General features: G+C 38.9%; 1 protein-coding gene across 2 annotated transcripts; it reads left to right on the top strand.

Annotated features, from left to right (window-relative positions):
- Positions 1–565: 565 nt before the first annotated feature.
- clcn5a (chloride channel, voltage-sensitive 5a) lies at positions 566–14,306 on the top strand. Of its 2 annotated transcripts, none has more exons than XM_051680743.1 (12): positions 566–1,450; positions 2,145–2,323; positions 3,303–3,454; positions 5,393–5,492; positions 6,117–6,427; positions 6,896–7,102; positions 7,688–7,768; positions 8,558–9,103; positions 12,150–12,336; positions 12,524–12,922; positions 13,281–13,497; positions 13,668–14,306. In XM_051680743.1, the coding sequence occupies exons 2-12, from the start codon at positions 2,179–2,181 to the stop codon at positions 13,756–13,758; spliced, it is 2,436 nt and encodes an 811-aa protein (XP_051536703.1). In that variant the 5' UTR covers positions 566–1,450; positions 2,145–2,178; the 3' UTR covers positions 13,759–14,306. The 2 variants fall into 2 exon arrangements, with proteins under 2 accessions (XP_051536703.1, XP_051536704.1); XM_051680744.1 differs by having other exon boundaries at positions 566–1,445.
- The last annotated feature ends 860 nt before the right edge of the window (positions 14,307–15,166 follow it).

A 15,166-nucleotide genomic window follows, 5' to 3' on the forward strand; every position in this document is an offset into this window, starting at 1 on the left:
TGCATACAGACTGATACAATTTATTGTGGTGGTAAGGGGAAATTAAATGAAAATAGACATTTTTTGGTAACTTTAAAAGACTGGTATGTTCCCATCTCTCTGAATCAATAGGTCATTAAGTTCACTCAGATTTCACATGGCCTGTTCATACTGACAAACATATCTTACCCTGAAATATTGCAATATTGCAATATGGACAGAACAGAATTGATTTTGTGAACATTTTGCATGTTCAGCATGTGACTCTGCAGGCTCAGACTGCTGAACAGTGAAAGCTCACCATGTGTGCTCCTAGTAATAAAACAGTGCGATCCAGTCCTCACAAACTATGTATTTAATCAGCACAAACCTGGAAAAGTTCTAAAAAAATATTCTGTTTGTTTTGAGAAGTCACCTTTGGACCATCCCAATTATATGTTTGCGGTTATGGATTTATGTTTTGTATTTTATAGGGAACCATCAGGATTCATTTGAAAGTAGATGCCAATGCAAAGTTCATGACCCCAAGGAACTGTTCACCCAGATATGAAAATGCTGTCATCATTTACTCATGCTCATGTCATTCCAAAACTGTATGACTTTCTTTTGTCTGCTGAACCCAGAGAATGTTAGTCAGAATGTTACAGACTGACTCAGTCACCATTTACTTTCATTGCATCTGAGGCCCTAACATTTTCATTTTTGGTCGAAAATGCTTTGCAAGATTTTAGGTCTGAAGAAATTGTACTACCAAAGTTCCTTCAAGGCAAGTCAGTCCACTGGGCGCTCATCTTTGAAAAGCTCCTGGGAAGCTATTTTCTATGGACAGAAGCGTCATGAAAGTTCTGCTACTATTCATTTGAATGAGAAAAGACTGAGGTCTCCAAACGGTTGGTCATGATTACAATCAAAGAACATATTTCAAATCAGCATCAGCAGTCAAATCTGACAACAACTGTTTCAGAAATTGTGCTTCTATAGCTCAGATCACGAAAAAAAAAAACTAGTTTTCCGGCTGGTCCAGCTATTGCGCATGCGCGTTCTCGTGATGAATGACAGGCGATGTCTGTATCTACAAGGTGAGTGGCTCTATTGCCTGTAAGGCGGGACCTTTTTCAATTTGTCCCATCCATTTTTATACAAGTGCTCCATCTCTGCTAAAAACTCTGTGGCAATACTGCACTGTCAGCAATAGAAAGCGCCATTGAGCTACGCTCGGTGCTTTAAAATGTGATTAGTTTCCACAACCCATTATTAACAAAGTACTGAGTTTTATTTATTTATTTTTGTTTGTCTAAAGCTCATAAATACTACATTTTAGTCACAGAAACGTTAATTTCAACAACGAGTGACAGTGTTAATCGAATGCCGATGCTAAATCCTGTGTGTCCTCCACACTCGACTATACATGTCTCTCAGAGATTGGACGTCACTGGCGTCGGAGCATGAGTCAAACAAAATAGCAAGTAAGGTAAATATTTACTTGTTTCAGCATAATTACAGTCAATTTGCGGCACCTAATAAAAATGTCTTGAAAGAGTCTAACTAGCCATTTAAGCACCAGTTCTTTTGTTTATGAAAAATACAGTTGGCTAATAATCTACCTGTTTTAGCTATCATGCTAATCTGCACATCAGTATATTCTTGTGAAATGAATGTTACTTTTTAGTTTATGTCAACTTTAATCAGGTTTGGAGAAATGTTCGCATGTTATATGTGTATTGTCCAATGCCATTCTGCTGGTACATACGTACATTTATTCGGCCAGCTACTTGGCTAAGCTAAAATGACCTATATTTGAAGTTTGCTGATGTCATTAGGTTTAGTAACTCAGCTGGCAAACTTTCAGTTACTTACATTTGCATCAGTGCACTGCAAGAGAGTGGCTTACTGAATCTGACTTTAAATATACATTCTTTGCATGGATGTGCTGTTCCTGAAGTTAATATTACTTACAAAATAAAATCTTTAATGCTAATGCAGCTGCTTTTCAAGGCTCCTCATCCAGAATGATGTAATATATAGAATTAAATGGTCATGATTTATATCAGAGCTTTCAGCTATGCAAGTTACTTTGTAATGTAGATGTTCATGGCAAACATTAATTGTTGGGTGGTACCTGTCAAGCTTTAACTTTAATGGAGTCTTTTATGCTCCGGTCAAAGGACATTTCTATGTCCGCCACAGTCTGGTGGAAAGATGGAAAACACGGGCTATTGCAGCGAGAGCTTCAACAGCCTGCAGAGCGGAACCAGCGATGAGGACATGGTGGAAATCGCTGGAGCCACGCTGGACTTCTCCAGCACAGATGACGTGCCCCCTCTGGACCGGGACTTGGGCTCTGGTGAGTGCCGGATTCAAACACGGGACCATCAATAACAGCTGTTTGTGTCACATCTTTTCTCAGTGGGTTAAGAAAAAGGGGACCGAAAATGTCCCCAATGATGACAATAACAGTGATGTTGTGAAGGGGTGGCAATATAAGTCATATTATTTCTCTAATAGGAACTGCCACCCAGTTTTATCCTCATTCATTCTTGTTCTTTTCTTCATTTTTATTGTCATGCACAAGATTCCCATAGATTTTTCTCTTTTCTCTCGGCATTTGATATAGGTTTGGGGGCGAATGTGTAATGTATAGGTCTCTGGTGTTTGTATAACTGTGAGAAAATAGTGGTGAGAATTTGCTGAGGTCACAACTTTGGTATTTGCAGAAAAGCCTGACATCCTTTTATCAGTGAGATCAAAATCTACCCCCCAAGTTATTTCTTTTTTAGTTAGTTTCATATTTTGTCTGGTGTCAGGTTTTCACATCCATCTGTTTCCCTTGAACTTTCTCAGTGTTTGATATCAGTTGCTTTGTCGGGTGCTGCTGTTTTGTCTGCTTCTTAGACCATTATTGTTTGTGGTTAGGTGAGGGGCTTTCACACATCATGTTTGTTGATTATTGCGATAATTGTAACATATGTGACAGCATTTCACAAGCAACATTAATCTTAAACATATACTACTGCCCTGTAATTGATTTGTAAATTAGCTTAATTTCTAGAAGGTTGGCAATGATTAACCATAACTAGTTTGTTGTTGTGTAAGTTAATTTCCTGTTCTTGGTACTGATGAAGTCTTACTGAAGAAAGTCATGTGAAGAACCGTCAACACTGGAACAGGTTGTGCGCCACCATAAATGTGAATTGCAACCTTGTGATCACTAGGCCATTTCACTTGAGGGCTTTAACTGTCAGAGCTGGCTATTTATTGCGGCTTTTCACCTGCATGCATAATTTTCACCTGCATGCATAATTAGCGCTCTCTTCTTTGTGCAGGTGCTTCATATGGAGGTGGAGATGGACCCAATGGGGTTCCTAAACTGATGGATTTGCTAGATGAGCCAGTGCCTGGGGTAGGAACTTATGAAGACTTCAACACAATCGATTGGGTCCGGGAGAAATCCAAGGACCGGGATCGCCATAGAGAGGTGACAATATGCTGTACTTTTTAGTCTATCCTAATCCACTACACAGCTGTTTGTGTTGTACAGCGTTTTCATGTTAAAGTCAATGTGGAACTGCATTCACAGCCCATTTAACTTCCGTAATGTGCTGTATTTTCAAGTGAAACAGGAACAAATTAAGGTGGGACTTAATTTTATACATTGGGAATAAGAGGGATTGATGAAAAGGAAAATCATTTCAGAGGCAGAGCAAATTATTGCATTTTGATAAAAGATTGCGAGAACAATCTTTGTATTTTTTTTTACATTGGAATAACATGAACCGATAAGTCATGCACAATACGACCAGGAACGTGGATCAAAGGGATAGTTCACCAAAAAATGTAAATTCTCTTATCATTTACTCACCCTCCTGTCATCCCAGATGTGTATGACTTTCTTTTATCTGCAGAAAACTAATGAAGATTTTTAGAAGAATATTGCAGCTCTGTAGTTCCTTTCAATGCAAGTGAATGGGTTCTAACATTTTGAAGCTCCAAAAGCACATAAACAAAAGGCAGCATAAAAGTAATCCATACGACTCCTTGGTTAAATCCATGTCTTCAAAAGGGATATGATAGGTGTGGGTAAAAACAGGTCAATATTTAAGTCCTTTTTACTATCAATCTCCACTTTTACTTTCACATTCTTCTGTTTTTATTTGTATTCTTTGTGCATATTGCCACCTACTAGGCAGGGAAGAGAATTTATAGTAAAAAGGAAGATCTGTTTCTCACCCAAACCATATCGCTTCTGAAGATATAGATTAAACCACTGGAGTCGTATGGATTACTTTTATGCTGCCTTTATGTGCTTTTTGGAGCTTCAAAGTTCTGGCCACCATTCACTTTCATTGTATGGACCTACAGAACTGAGATGTTCTTCTAAAAATCTTAATTTGTGTTCTGCAGAAGAAAGGACGTCATGCACACCTGGGATGGCACTACAGTGAGTAAATGATGAGTGAATTTTCATTTTTGTGTGAACTAACCCTTTACTAAAGTAAATGGGGTCAGTTGTGATTTCATGTTGACTTTAATATCTTCTTTTCTCAGAAAGTAGGTCACCAAGAAATGAATCATGGATGTGGAGTTAGAGTGACTAAGAAAATGATTCTTACTTCAGCTTAAAGGGATAGTTAACCCAAAAATGATAATTCTCTCATCATTTATTCACCCTCATGCCATCCCAAATGTGTATGACTTTCTCTCTTCTCCAGAACACAAACGAAGATATTTCAACAGAGATATGATGTCTGTTTGTCCATACAATTCAAGTAAATGTTGACCAAATTTGTATGCACATAAAGGCAGCATAAAGGTAATCCATAAAGCTCCAGTGAAGTAATCCATGTCTTTTAAAGTGATCCAATCAGTTTTGGGTGAGAACAGACAAAAATGTAACTCCTCTTTTTTTTTACTATAAATCTTGACTTAGCAGTCTCCTTGGTGATCATGATTTCAGGCTCGATTACACATCTAAGCGCCATCTAGCCCTCTGCGCATGTGTCAAGCACTAGGAATTGTAATCGAGCTTGAAATCGTGATTGTTCCTAGAGACTGCAATGGCAAGATGTACAGTGAAAAAGGAGTTATATTTTGGTCTGTTCTCACCCAAAATCAATTGGATCACTTTAAAAGACATGGATTAAACCACTGGAGTCTAATGGATTGCCTTGATGCTGCCTTTATGTGCTTTTATGTACTTTATGGAGCACCAAAAGTTGGTCACCATTCACTTGCATTGTATGGACAAACAGACATCATATCTCCATTAAAATAAGAGTTTGAGATGGGAGTCAGTAAATTATAAGAGAATGATCATTTTTGGGTGAACTATTCCTTTATGCACCAAGATCAGGTTAAATCATCCTTCACAGTTTGTTTATATTCATCTGATGTCTTCAATTTATCCATATATTAGATTACTACTAAAAGTAAAGAGTCTACATGGGCTCTGATGAAGAGCATCAGTGATGCCTTCTCTGGCTGGCTTCTCATGCTGCTTGTGGGACTGATGTCAGGTTGGTTCTTCTCTGTTTTGATAAATACATGAATCAGCATCTTGAGTTATTACTGTGGAACCAAGCTACAGTGGCATCAAAAAGTATATGTACACTGACACTTAAGCATTAGAGGCAACAAAAATTATGCTTTATCAGAGCAAACTTCACTCTTCCATGCCATTTTTGCAATGATTTTAACCAAATAGTCCCAAGGTAGTTTTTAGTGGAAGTTTGAATTACGTCCCCTCAAGTTCAGGTGTCTTAGCAAAGTAACCACAGGTGTAGTTCATCACATGAACTATGGACATGATCCTCAAAGTTTACCAACTAGAAAAGATTTAAATACTTAACTTTGAACAATATATCTATAACCTAAAAAAAAACGATGTATTTATTTTCTTGAAGATTGTGTTTGTGCGATATTTATCTAAAATGCCACTTGGTTTGATATTCTCTAATAATGCACAGACAATCATATATTTTATGATACCACTCTAAAAGGGAATGGAATTTCTATACAGTACCATCAACATCTGGCCTACTGTCATAATTTCTGTGCTAAACCTTACCACGTCATGACTATTAACATTATTGATGCCCATCAGTATATTTTATAACAAACATCCCTCTATTCCATCACAGGTGCCCTGGCTGGTGGGATTGACATCTCTGCTCACTGGATGACTGACCTGAAGGAGGGTGTGTGTCTGAGTGGCTTCTGGTTCAACCACGAGCACTGCTGCTGGAACTCTAACGAGACTACTTTCCAGGAGAGAGACAAGTGCCCTAACTGGAAAAGCTGGGCTGAGCTCATTGTCGGCACCAATGATGGCCCTTTTGCCTACATTATGAATTACCTGATGTATGTCTGCTGGGCACTGCTCTTCTCCTTCTTGGCTGTGTCTTTAGTCAGAGCCTTTGCCCCATATGCCTGTGGCTCTGGAATACCTGAGGTAAACAAAGGAATTCTTTATGTAGGAAACTTTATGTAGGAAACATATCATGGAGTGGTGGTGGTGTAGTGGACTAAAGCACTGAACTGGTAAGCAGAAGGTTGTTGGTTCAATCCCCACAGCCACCACCATTGTGTCCTTGAGCAAGGCACTTAACTCCAGGTTGCTCCAGGGGGATTGTCCCTGTAATAAGGGCACTGTAATTCGCTTTGGATAAAAGCATCTGCCAAATGTGTAAATGTAAATATCAAAAAATTAATGTAGGCTGCACATCCTCCCCTCAAAAAAAAGATTTTTTCTTTTTTTATTTAACACTGTTTTATATATTCGTAAATAATTGGAATGATATTTTTGATTATTCAATTAACTGTGCAACCCCACTTGAGGGCCTGATGAGTTGTCATTGGTTTATAACACCACTATGGTGGGCCACTGTTTAAATATGCCTGTTCTTGTTTGACCCTATAGATCAAGACCATCCTGAGTGGATTTATCATCCGTGGCTACCTGGGCAAATGGACTCTTATGATTAAAACCATCACCCTGGTGCTGGCTGTGTCATCTGGCCTCAGTTTGGGCAAAGAGGGGCCTCTGGTCCATGTGGCATGTTGCTGTGGCAACATTTTATGCCACCTCTTCACCAAGTACCGCAAAAATGAAGCAAAGAGACGAGAGGTATTGTGAATGAACGACAATGACAATTCTATCATCATTTAACCACCTTCATGTTTTTCACAACCCTTCTTTCTCCCGTGAAACACATAAGAAGATTTTAGGTCCAATGTTTTGTCTCAGTGACCATTTAATTTCATTGTTTGGGAAGAAGAGGCTTTAAGTCCCTAACATTCTGCCTATCATCTCTTTTTGATCACTGGAAGAAAGAAAGTCAAACTGGTTTGGAACAACATGTCAGACTGTGATCACTCTAAGGATTTGAGGAGCAGGGCAGTAACTTGGACTCTAAAATTGTCTCACATCTATCTGCCTCTAAAAATACAGCAGCTCTAAGGGGCGTTTGTTATGTTGCATTTTTGCGGCTTGATTCTAAGGACGTTCTGGTGACCTGTTTTGGTGGTTTTATGTTTTCAACTGACTCATTGTGAGAATGTTTTCATTGACATGAAGACAAGACCAAACATAGATCATGTGTTATTTTTAAATTTTACATAAGGGATTTGTTGATTCAAATCCTTTCTATGATAAGCTTGGTATATTGTTTAAGTAATGTGTTCCTTCTTGTTTTATTTGTATGTTGTTTAGGTATTGTCTGCTGCAGCAGCTGTTGGTGTGTCAGTAGCTTTTGGGGCTCCCATCGGTGGAGTTCTTTTCAGTCTGGAGGAGGCAAGCACACTCAATGTTATTACTTTTGCATGCTCTCAACATAGATTTATGTTCTGGGACTGTCAATCGATTAAAATTTGTATTTAACCACAATTACTCTCATAATTATGTTTGTAGGTAACACATTAACACATTCAGTTCTACTTATGCAAAGACCCTCAAATCAGATGTTTTGGTTCGTCAATTTATGTGGATGACACTCATAGCACAAAATCCCTGAATGCAAAAATGCTAAAAAGAAAACAGATTCCATATTTCTCAAAATGCATTAGAAATGTAAACATAGATCTCAATACAAATATGCAATAATTCAGTAACAAAACAACTTTCTCCCACTTTACAGTTGTAAACTTACATGTGTAATTAAAATGCTGCTGGCCTGCCTCTGTCTTCTGGTCATGTTTTAATTTCTAGGAATGACGATGTTTCACTCATAGGTGATATTTCACTCGTTGAGGTCCAATGATAATTAAATTTTACCATACAAAGATAGCAAATTACTTTTGTTAAATGTCCTATCTGATGAACAGGTTCTTTGATTGGGACTTTTATGTGTTTGTGTGAGAGAGAGAAATCACACAGAAAAGAATGAAAGGGTTATAATGTTAAATTGAATAAATGAGTTAACGCCGTTAAAAAAGAATTATGGTGTTATACAGACATTAAAGCGTCAGCCCTATTATTTTCTGATAGTGGAGAATTTTGTCCACCTTAACTAGTGTCACCCCTTGTCATTGCCACAATCAGAACTGTCTTAATACAGAATCTCACCATCACTTTTTCCCCCAGGTGAGTTACTACTTCCCTCTGAAGACACTGTGGCGCTCTTTCTTTGCTGCATTGGTGGCTGCCTTTACTCTTCGCTCTATCAACCCATTTGGTAACAGCAGGCTGGTGCTGTTCTATGTAGAGTTTCACTCACCGTGGCACTTGCTGGAGCTCATACCCTTCATCCTGTTGGGTGTTTTTGGGGGAATCTGGGGAGCGTTCTTCATCCGTGCCAACATTGCCTGGTGTCGCCGGCGTAAGACCACGCGGCTGGGACACTACCCTGTCCTGGAGGTGCTGGTTGTAACAGCAGTCACAGCCCTGCTGGCATTCCCCAACAGCTACACTCGAATGAGCACCAGTGAGCTGATCTCTGAGTTATTCAACGATTGCGGCCTGTTGGATTCCTCACAGCTCTGCAACTACGCTAATGTAAGCGTTACCAAGATCAACAGCGATGCTCTGCCCGACAGGCCGGCGGGACTTGATGTCTACACGGCCATGTGGCAGCTGTCACTGGCCCTGATCTTCAAGATACTCATCACTGTGGTGACATTCGGCATGAAGGTAAGTGGTGAAATGTACAGAGGGAAGGCTGTTGTTTATGAAGGTAAATCGGTTGCAAAACTCAAGAGCTTGTAGATTTGAATTTGAGAACTTGTACAATAAATATTTGTATTCATAAGTTGAAATTGACATTCACAGCAATGATGTGAATACTTGTCAAATAAAAATATGAAGCTGAATGTTGCAATCTGCACTTGCTGACAATAATCAGAAAAAGAGTTGTAGACAAATAGTCACAAATGTGTAAAATGACGTTCACATAAATGCAACGACAGACACAAACGTGTATTGCATATTTACTTTTGTACTTTCATTTTTGCAGTTACAACCTCTCAAATCTGGCACTGCAACTTCAAATCTTCCCGTCTTGACTTTTGCAACTACTTTTGCGATAAACCTGTAGCAAAACTCATTTGTGCACTTGTAAATCAAGATGTGAGAGAGAAGGCTACCGGTGTTGGGTGGGGGCGGGGCCAACGAAGTTGTGACCTATCACAAGATCTGAAACAACTGATGCCAGACCAATCAAAACGGATCATAGTACTTACTTGATGGCTGAATCTATTCTTCCGCTGCATCTGAACTAGAGATATAGAAATGTGCATTTTCTGGTGTTTCTAGTATTCTCTAATTTCCCTTATTTAGATGTCAATATGTGATTTAAATTAAAAGTGCACATGACCACAGTAATCTCAATTAATCATGATTAAAGCAAATCATCACAGTCAGGCAATTATGTATTTTAATAAGTTCTAATTTAAGTTCTAAGTTTTATTTTTAAGGCATCAAGGTGTACTTTCTTACTGCTTGATTTTAAGGATTGATCAGCATGGACAGGCTGATAGAACAGTTAAACAGACTTTAAACTAGAACTAAGACATTAATTATTGTCATGTAAAAGACATTTAAAAATTACCTTAGTTTTATTCTGAATGGATACATATATGAACAGAGTCTCATTTCAAACAGAAAGCACACTGTGTACAATATTATCTTTATTTCACAAGTGGGTTTCTTACAATAATTACAGTACCATTACAATTCATCTAAGCAAGTGCAGTATGGCTTATTTAGATTTAACATTTGCTTGCTAATTTGCAACAATGCAATATTACAGCATAGAAGTAGAAATATGTATAAGGGAAACAACTAACTGAAATAATAATAATGAAATAATAAGGGCATGATTTTTAATCTTCTATAGATAGTCAGCAAGCGTGATTAATATAGTTACCCATTCATGTGAAAATGAGGAGAATTTTTTGGAAAGCATAACGCATAACACTGTGTTTTACACTTCAAAACAATCAAAAATGTTTCTGTCCAAGCACTTAAGCAACAACATAATACCAGACTTTGTTCAGTTTAAACATTTTAATAGAAGATTAAATAATACAGAAGATAAGTAAATGTCAGAAAATTACTGAAATATAGCAGAACGCCACAATCTGACAATTTAAAGATTTGTCAGCTGTCTTTGTTGTCATCAATAATTCATCTAATTTTAACTGTAAAAGATAAAAAATGTAGGAACAGTTCTCTGGTGATAATTGAGATTCTTCACTCGTATACCCATTGGAACCTAACCTCTATTTAATATTTTCATGGAAATATAGAACTCGTGGCATATGCAGCTGACTGGATTGTGGCATCCCATTTAGTTTTACCGAATACAAACATCCTGCAGAAACATTTCTTTAGAGAATTTCTCATTGCCATCCTTAGACATAATGTGTGGTCAGTCTGAGCCGAATTCTGCAGTGATCAACTTGATAAAATCATCTCATTTGATCTGTTACATGATAAACTCACTCTAAATAATTTATTTGTCAAGTTACTTATCCTGCCACTGCATCAACCAACCATTGGACTTGTTTTGCTACAAAAACAGTGCTGGCACAGATGCGTGACGTCATCGTGTTTTAAGATGATCAGTTTTTATTGGTCCGGCATCAGTCGTTCCAGCTCTTATGATTAGTCACAACTTTGTTGGCCCCGCCCAACATCGGTAGCCTTCTCTCTCACATCTTGATTTACAAGTGCACAAATGAGTTTTGCTACAGGTTTATCACAAAAGTAGTTGCAAAAGTCAAGGCGGGAAGATTTGAAGTTGCAGTGCCAGATTTGAGAGGTTGTAACTGCCGATTTGTGGTTGTACTGCGAAAGTGAATTAAAGTACAAAAGTAAATATGCAATACAAGTATATATTTATGTGAACATAATTTTACAGATTTGTGACTTTGTCTACAACTTTGAATTTAAAACACAGGTTTTGGATTATTGTCTGTGAATGCAGATTGCAACATTCAATTTAAGATTTTTATTTTTCAAGTATTCACATTGTTGCTGTGAATGTAAATTTCAACTTACGAATACAAATATTTATTGTACAAGTTCTCAAATTCAAATCTACAAGCTCTCGAGTTTTGCAACCGATTTATCTTCATAGTTCCGTTTTGTCATTTTCACATGTAATTTTATTCATGTATTTAATAAAGTGTCAGAATAGGTGTGCTTCATCTTGTCCCTTTCTTTTCTCCATGATTTGCTGTTGACTAGGGATATCAAAAGTACAGGTACCATGTCGACACTAAAAATAAAAATGTAATGATGCCAGTATTTCTGCAATATCTGCAGTACTGAGTACTGACTGTTCCCACACACTTTCTGACTGACAGGTAGTTGCTTTCAAATACTTAGCATCTTCAGTAGCACTGAGCTCTTGTATTGGAATCAACTCATGAGTCATGATATTTTGGTATAGTGACATTCAGGGGTTAAATTGGGATTTTTGAGGAGGGGAAACATTAACACAACACTGCCACAGTACTTTTCTTCCCACTTGAAGCACTAGTTGCATATTTATTTGTGATCTAACTGGAACAGAAGTGGGTAGCAGAGCACCTATGCGCTAAACACCGTTAAAGGGAGAGTTCATCCAAAAATGAAAATTCTCTCATTCACTCACCCTCATGCTATCCCAGATGTGTGACTTACTTTCTTCTGCTGAACCTACTATTGACCTTTCATCTATGTGCCTTTTCAGGTGCCCTCTGGTCTCTTTATCCCCAGTATGGCTGTGGGAGCGATTGCAGGCAGGCTGCTTGGTGTGGGCATGGAGCAACTGGCATATTACCATCATGACTGGGTTATCTTCAGAGGCTGGTGCTCACCTGGAGCAGACTGCATCACCCCGGGCCTCTATGCTATGGTGGGTGCCACTGCCTGCTTAGGTAAGCGTCTTCGGTTAAAGTGTTTTGAACTGGTCTTTGTCTTCCACCAAAAATGAGCACTTAAATGCCTGTCCAGCCTCCATGAAATGACTTGATGGTGGCTTTTCCTGCATTGAAGTATTTTCAAATGTGGAATATTTGCCATAAAACTTCAATTTTGTTTTTAATTTCTCTTCTTACTTTACAGGTGGTGTGACTCGTATGACTGTCTCTCTAGTGGTCATCATGTTTGAACTTACTGGTGGTCTGGAATACATTGTGCCTCTAATGGCTGCCACCATGACTAGTAAATGGGTGGCAGATGCTCTGGGTCGAGAGGGCATCTATGAAGCCCACATCCGTCTCAATGGATACCCCTTCTTGGAGTCAAAGGAGGAGTTCAGCCACAAGACTCTGGCCATGGACGTGATGCGACCTCGGCGAAGTGACCCCCCACTCTCCGTGGTGACTCAAGATGGGATGAGTGTGGAGGAAGTCGAGTCACTCATTGCAGAAACGTCATACAGCGGCTTCCCCGTGGTGGTCTCACATGAGTCTCAGAGACTTGTGGGCTTTGTGCTGCGAAGAGATCTGGTCATCTCCATTGGTAAGAAAGTACACTAAACTGCAGCTTTAGGTGGATTTCTAAATCAAACTGGATGGATGGATCTAATGGATTTCTAATTTACATCTGTGTAAAAGCAAAGTAGGCTTCAGAATGTTAGTTTCAGGATCCATTCTCTTTCAAGTGAATGGTGACTGATGCTGTCAGTCCATAACATTTTGCCTTGCATCGCCTTTTATGTTCCATGGAAGAAAGTCATACAGGTTTGAGGTTGAGTAAATGATGAGTACGTTTTCATTTTTGGGAAAACTTGATTCTTAATAGGTAAAGTAGGGCTTAAGTGTGAAATGACATATGACTCTCATGAGAGTTTTCTTTATTTGCCAATTCCCTCTGGCAGAGAATGCTCGTCAGCGGCAGGAAGGTGTGGTTAGCGCCTCCCGAATTTTTTTCACCGAATACATGCCTCCACAACCACCCAACAGTCCTCCCCCACTGAAGCTTCGTGGTATCATGGACCTCAGCCCATTCACCGTAACTGATCACACTGCCATGGACATTGTGGTGGACATCTTTCGCAAGCTGGGCCTGCGCCAATGTCTTGTCACTCACAACGGGTAAAGGCTTCATTCATCATAAGCAAGAAATATTTGTTATCTTAGTATGATTTGTTGGCAGACATCACTTGCTTTCATATGTTGTTTCTAATGCAATGAAATGCATTTTTTAATTGCCACTGTACATCAGGCATATTACATAATTTTGTGTTCCTGTTTTTCCTATACAGGCGTTTATTGGGCATCATCACCAAAAAGGACATTCTTAAACATATGGCCCAGATGGCCAACCGAGACCCTGACTCTATTCTCTTCAACTGAAGTGCCAAACTGGCTTTTATAAGACACCAGCCAGTTTGAAATGACCCACTGGGCAGAAAACACCAGTCTGGCCAAATGATTTGCACTATAGAACTGCCAGTACTGGAATAGAATCCATTCACACTGTGAAAACCATTTCGTAGAGCCTCATTGGTGCAGGCATTACAACTACGGGATGGAGAACTTACAGAAACACATTCTATGCACTCCAGCACATAGCTTTAGAGGTGGAACTGAATTGAAACTGAAGGCAGCCAAGTATTGGTCTTTGCAAAAAGCCAACCTATCATAACATATCAAGACTATCTCAATAGTTACCACACAGGCAAAAATCAAGTATGCTCAAGTCTAAATCAATTGCAATCATAACATTTTTATAACTGTAGCTTAAATCTGTTATTTTTCCTGCAAAATATGGACATTCACCTACAACCCCAATTCCGAAAAAATTGGGACAGTATGAAAAATACTAATAAAAACAAAAATGAGTGATTCGTAAATTATATTCACCCTTTGCTATATTAAAAGCTCTACAACTACACATTATATGATGTTTTACCCTGTGAAGTTCATTGTTTGTTTTTTTTTTTGTGTTTTTTTTTAATGTACAGTAATTTCAAATCAGATGATTGTAACACACTCCAAAAAAGTTGGTACAGTTGAGTGTTTACCACAGTGAAACATCACCATTTCTTCAAATAACACCTATTAAGCATTTGGGCACTGAAGACACAAGTTTCATTCATTATGTATGTCTTTAGCTGCACAATTGTACAGGGTCTTCGTTGCCATCTAATGCGCTTCATAATGCGCCACACATTCTCAATTGGAGCTAGGTCAGGACTGCAGGCAGGCCAGTCTAACACCCACACTCTCTGCTTACACAGCCACGCACTTGTAATCTGGGCAGTATGTGGTTTGAAGTTGTCCAGCTGGAAAATGCAGGGACGTCCCTGGAAAAGATGGTGCTGGATGGCAGTATATCTTGCTCCAAAATGTTTACATATCTGTCTGCATTCATGGTGTTCTAACAGATGAGCGAGTTACCCATGCCATGGGCACTGACACACACTTAGCCCATACAGACATTGGCTTTTGGACCTGACGCTAATAACAGCTTGGATGGTCCTTTTCCTCTTTGGCCCAGAGAACACAACGGCTGTATTTAAAAAAAAAAACGATTTGAAATGTGGACTCATCGGACCAAAAAACAAGGTTCCACTGTTCTACTTTCCATCTAAGATGAGACCGAGCCCAGAGAAGTCAGCAGCGCTTCTGGACAGTGTTGATGTAGGGCTTCTGCTTTGCAAAGTAAAGTCTTAACTTGCATCTGTGGATTCAGCGGCGAGTGGTGTTGACTAACAAAGGTTTACTAATGTTATCCCAAGCCCATGTTCATGTTATCCAT

Source organism: Myxocyprinus asiaticus, chromosome 40 (genome assembly GCF_019703515.2).
Source record: "Myxocyprinus asiaticus isolate MX2 ecotype Aquarium Trade chromosome 40, UBuf_Myxa_2, whole genome shotgun sequence".
In the NCBI taxonomy this organism is placed as follows: domain Eukaryota; kingdom Metazoa; phylum Chordata; class Actinopteri; order Cypriniformes; family Catostomidae; genus Myxocyprinus; species Myxocyprinus asiaticus.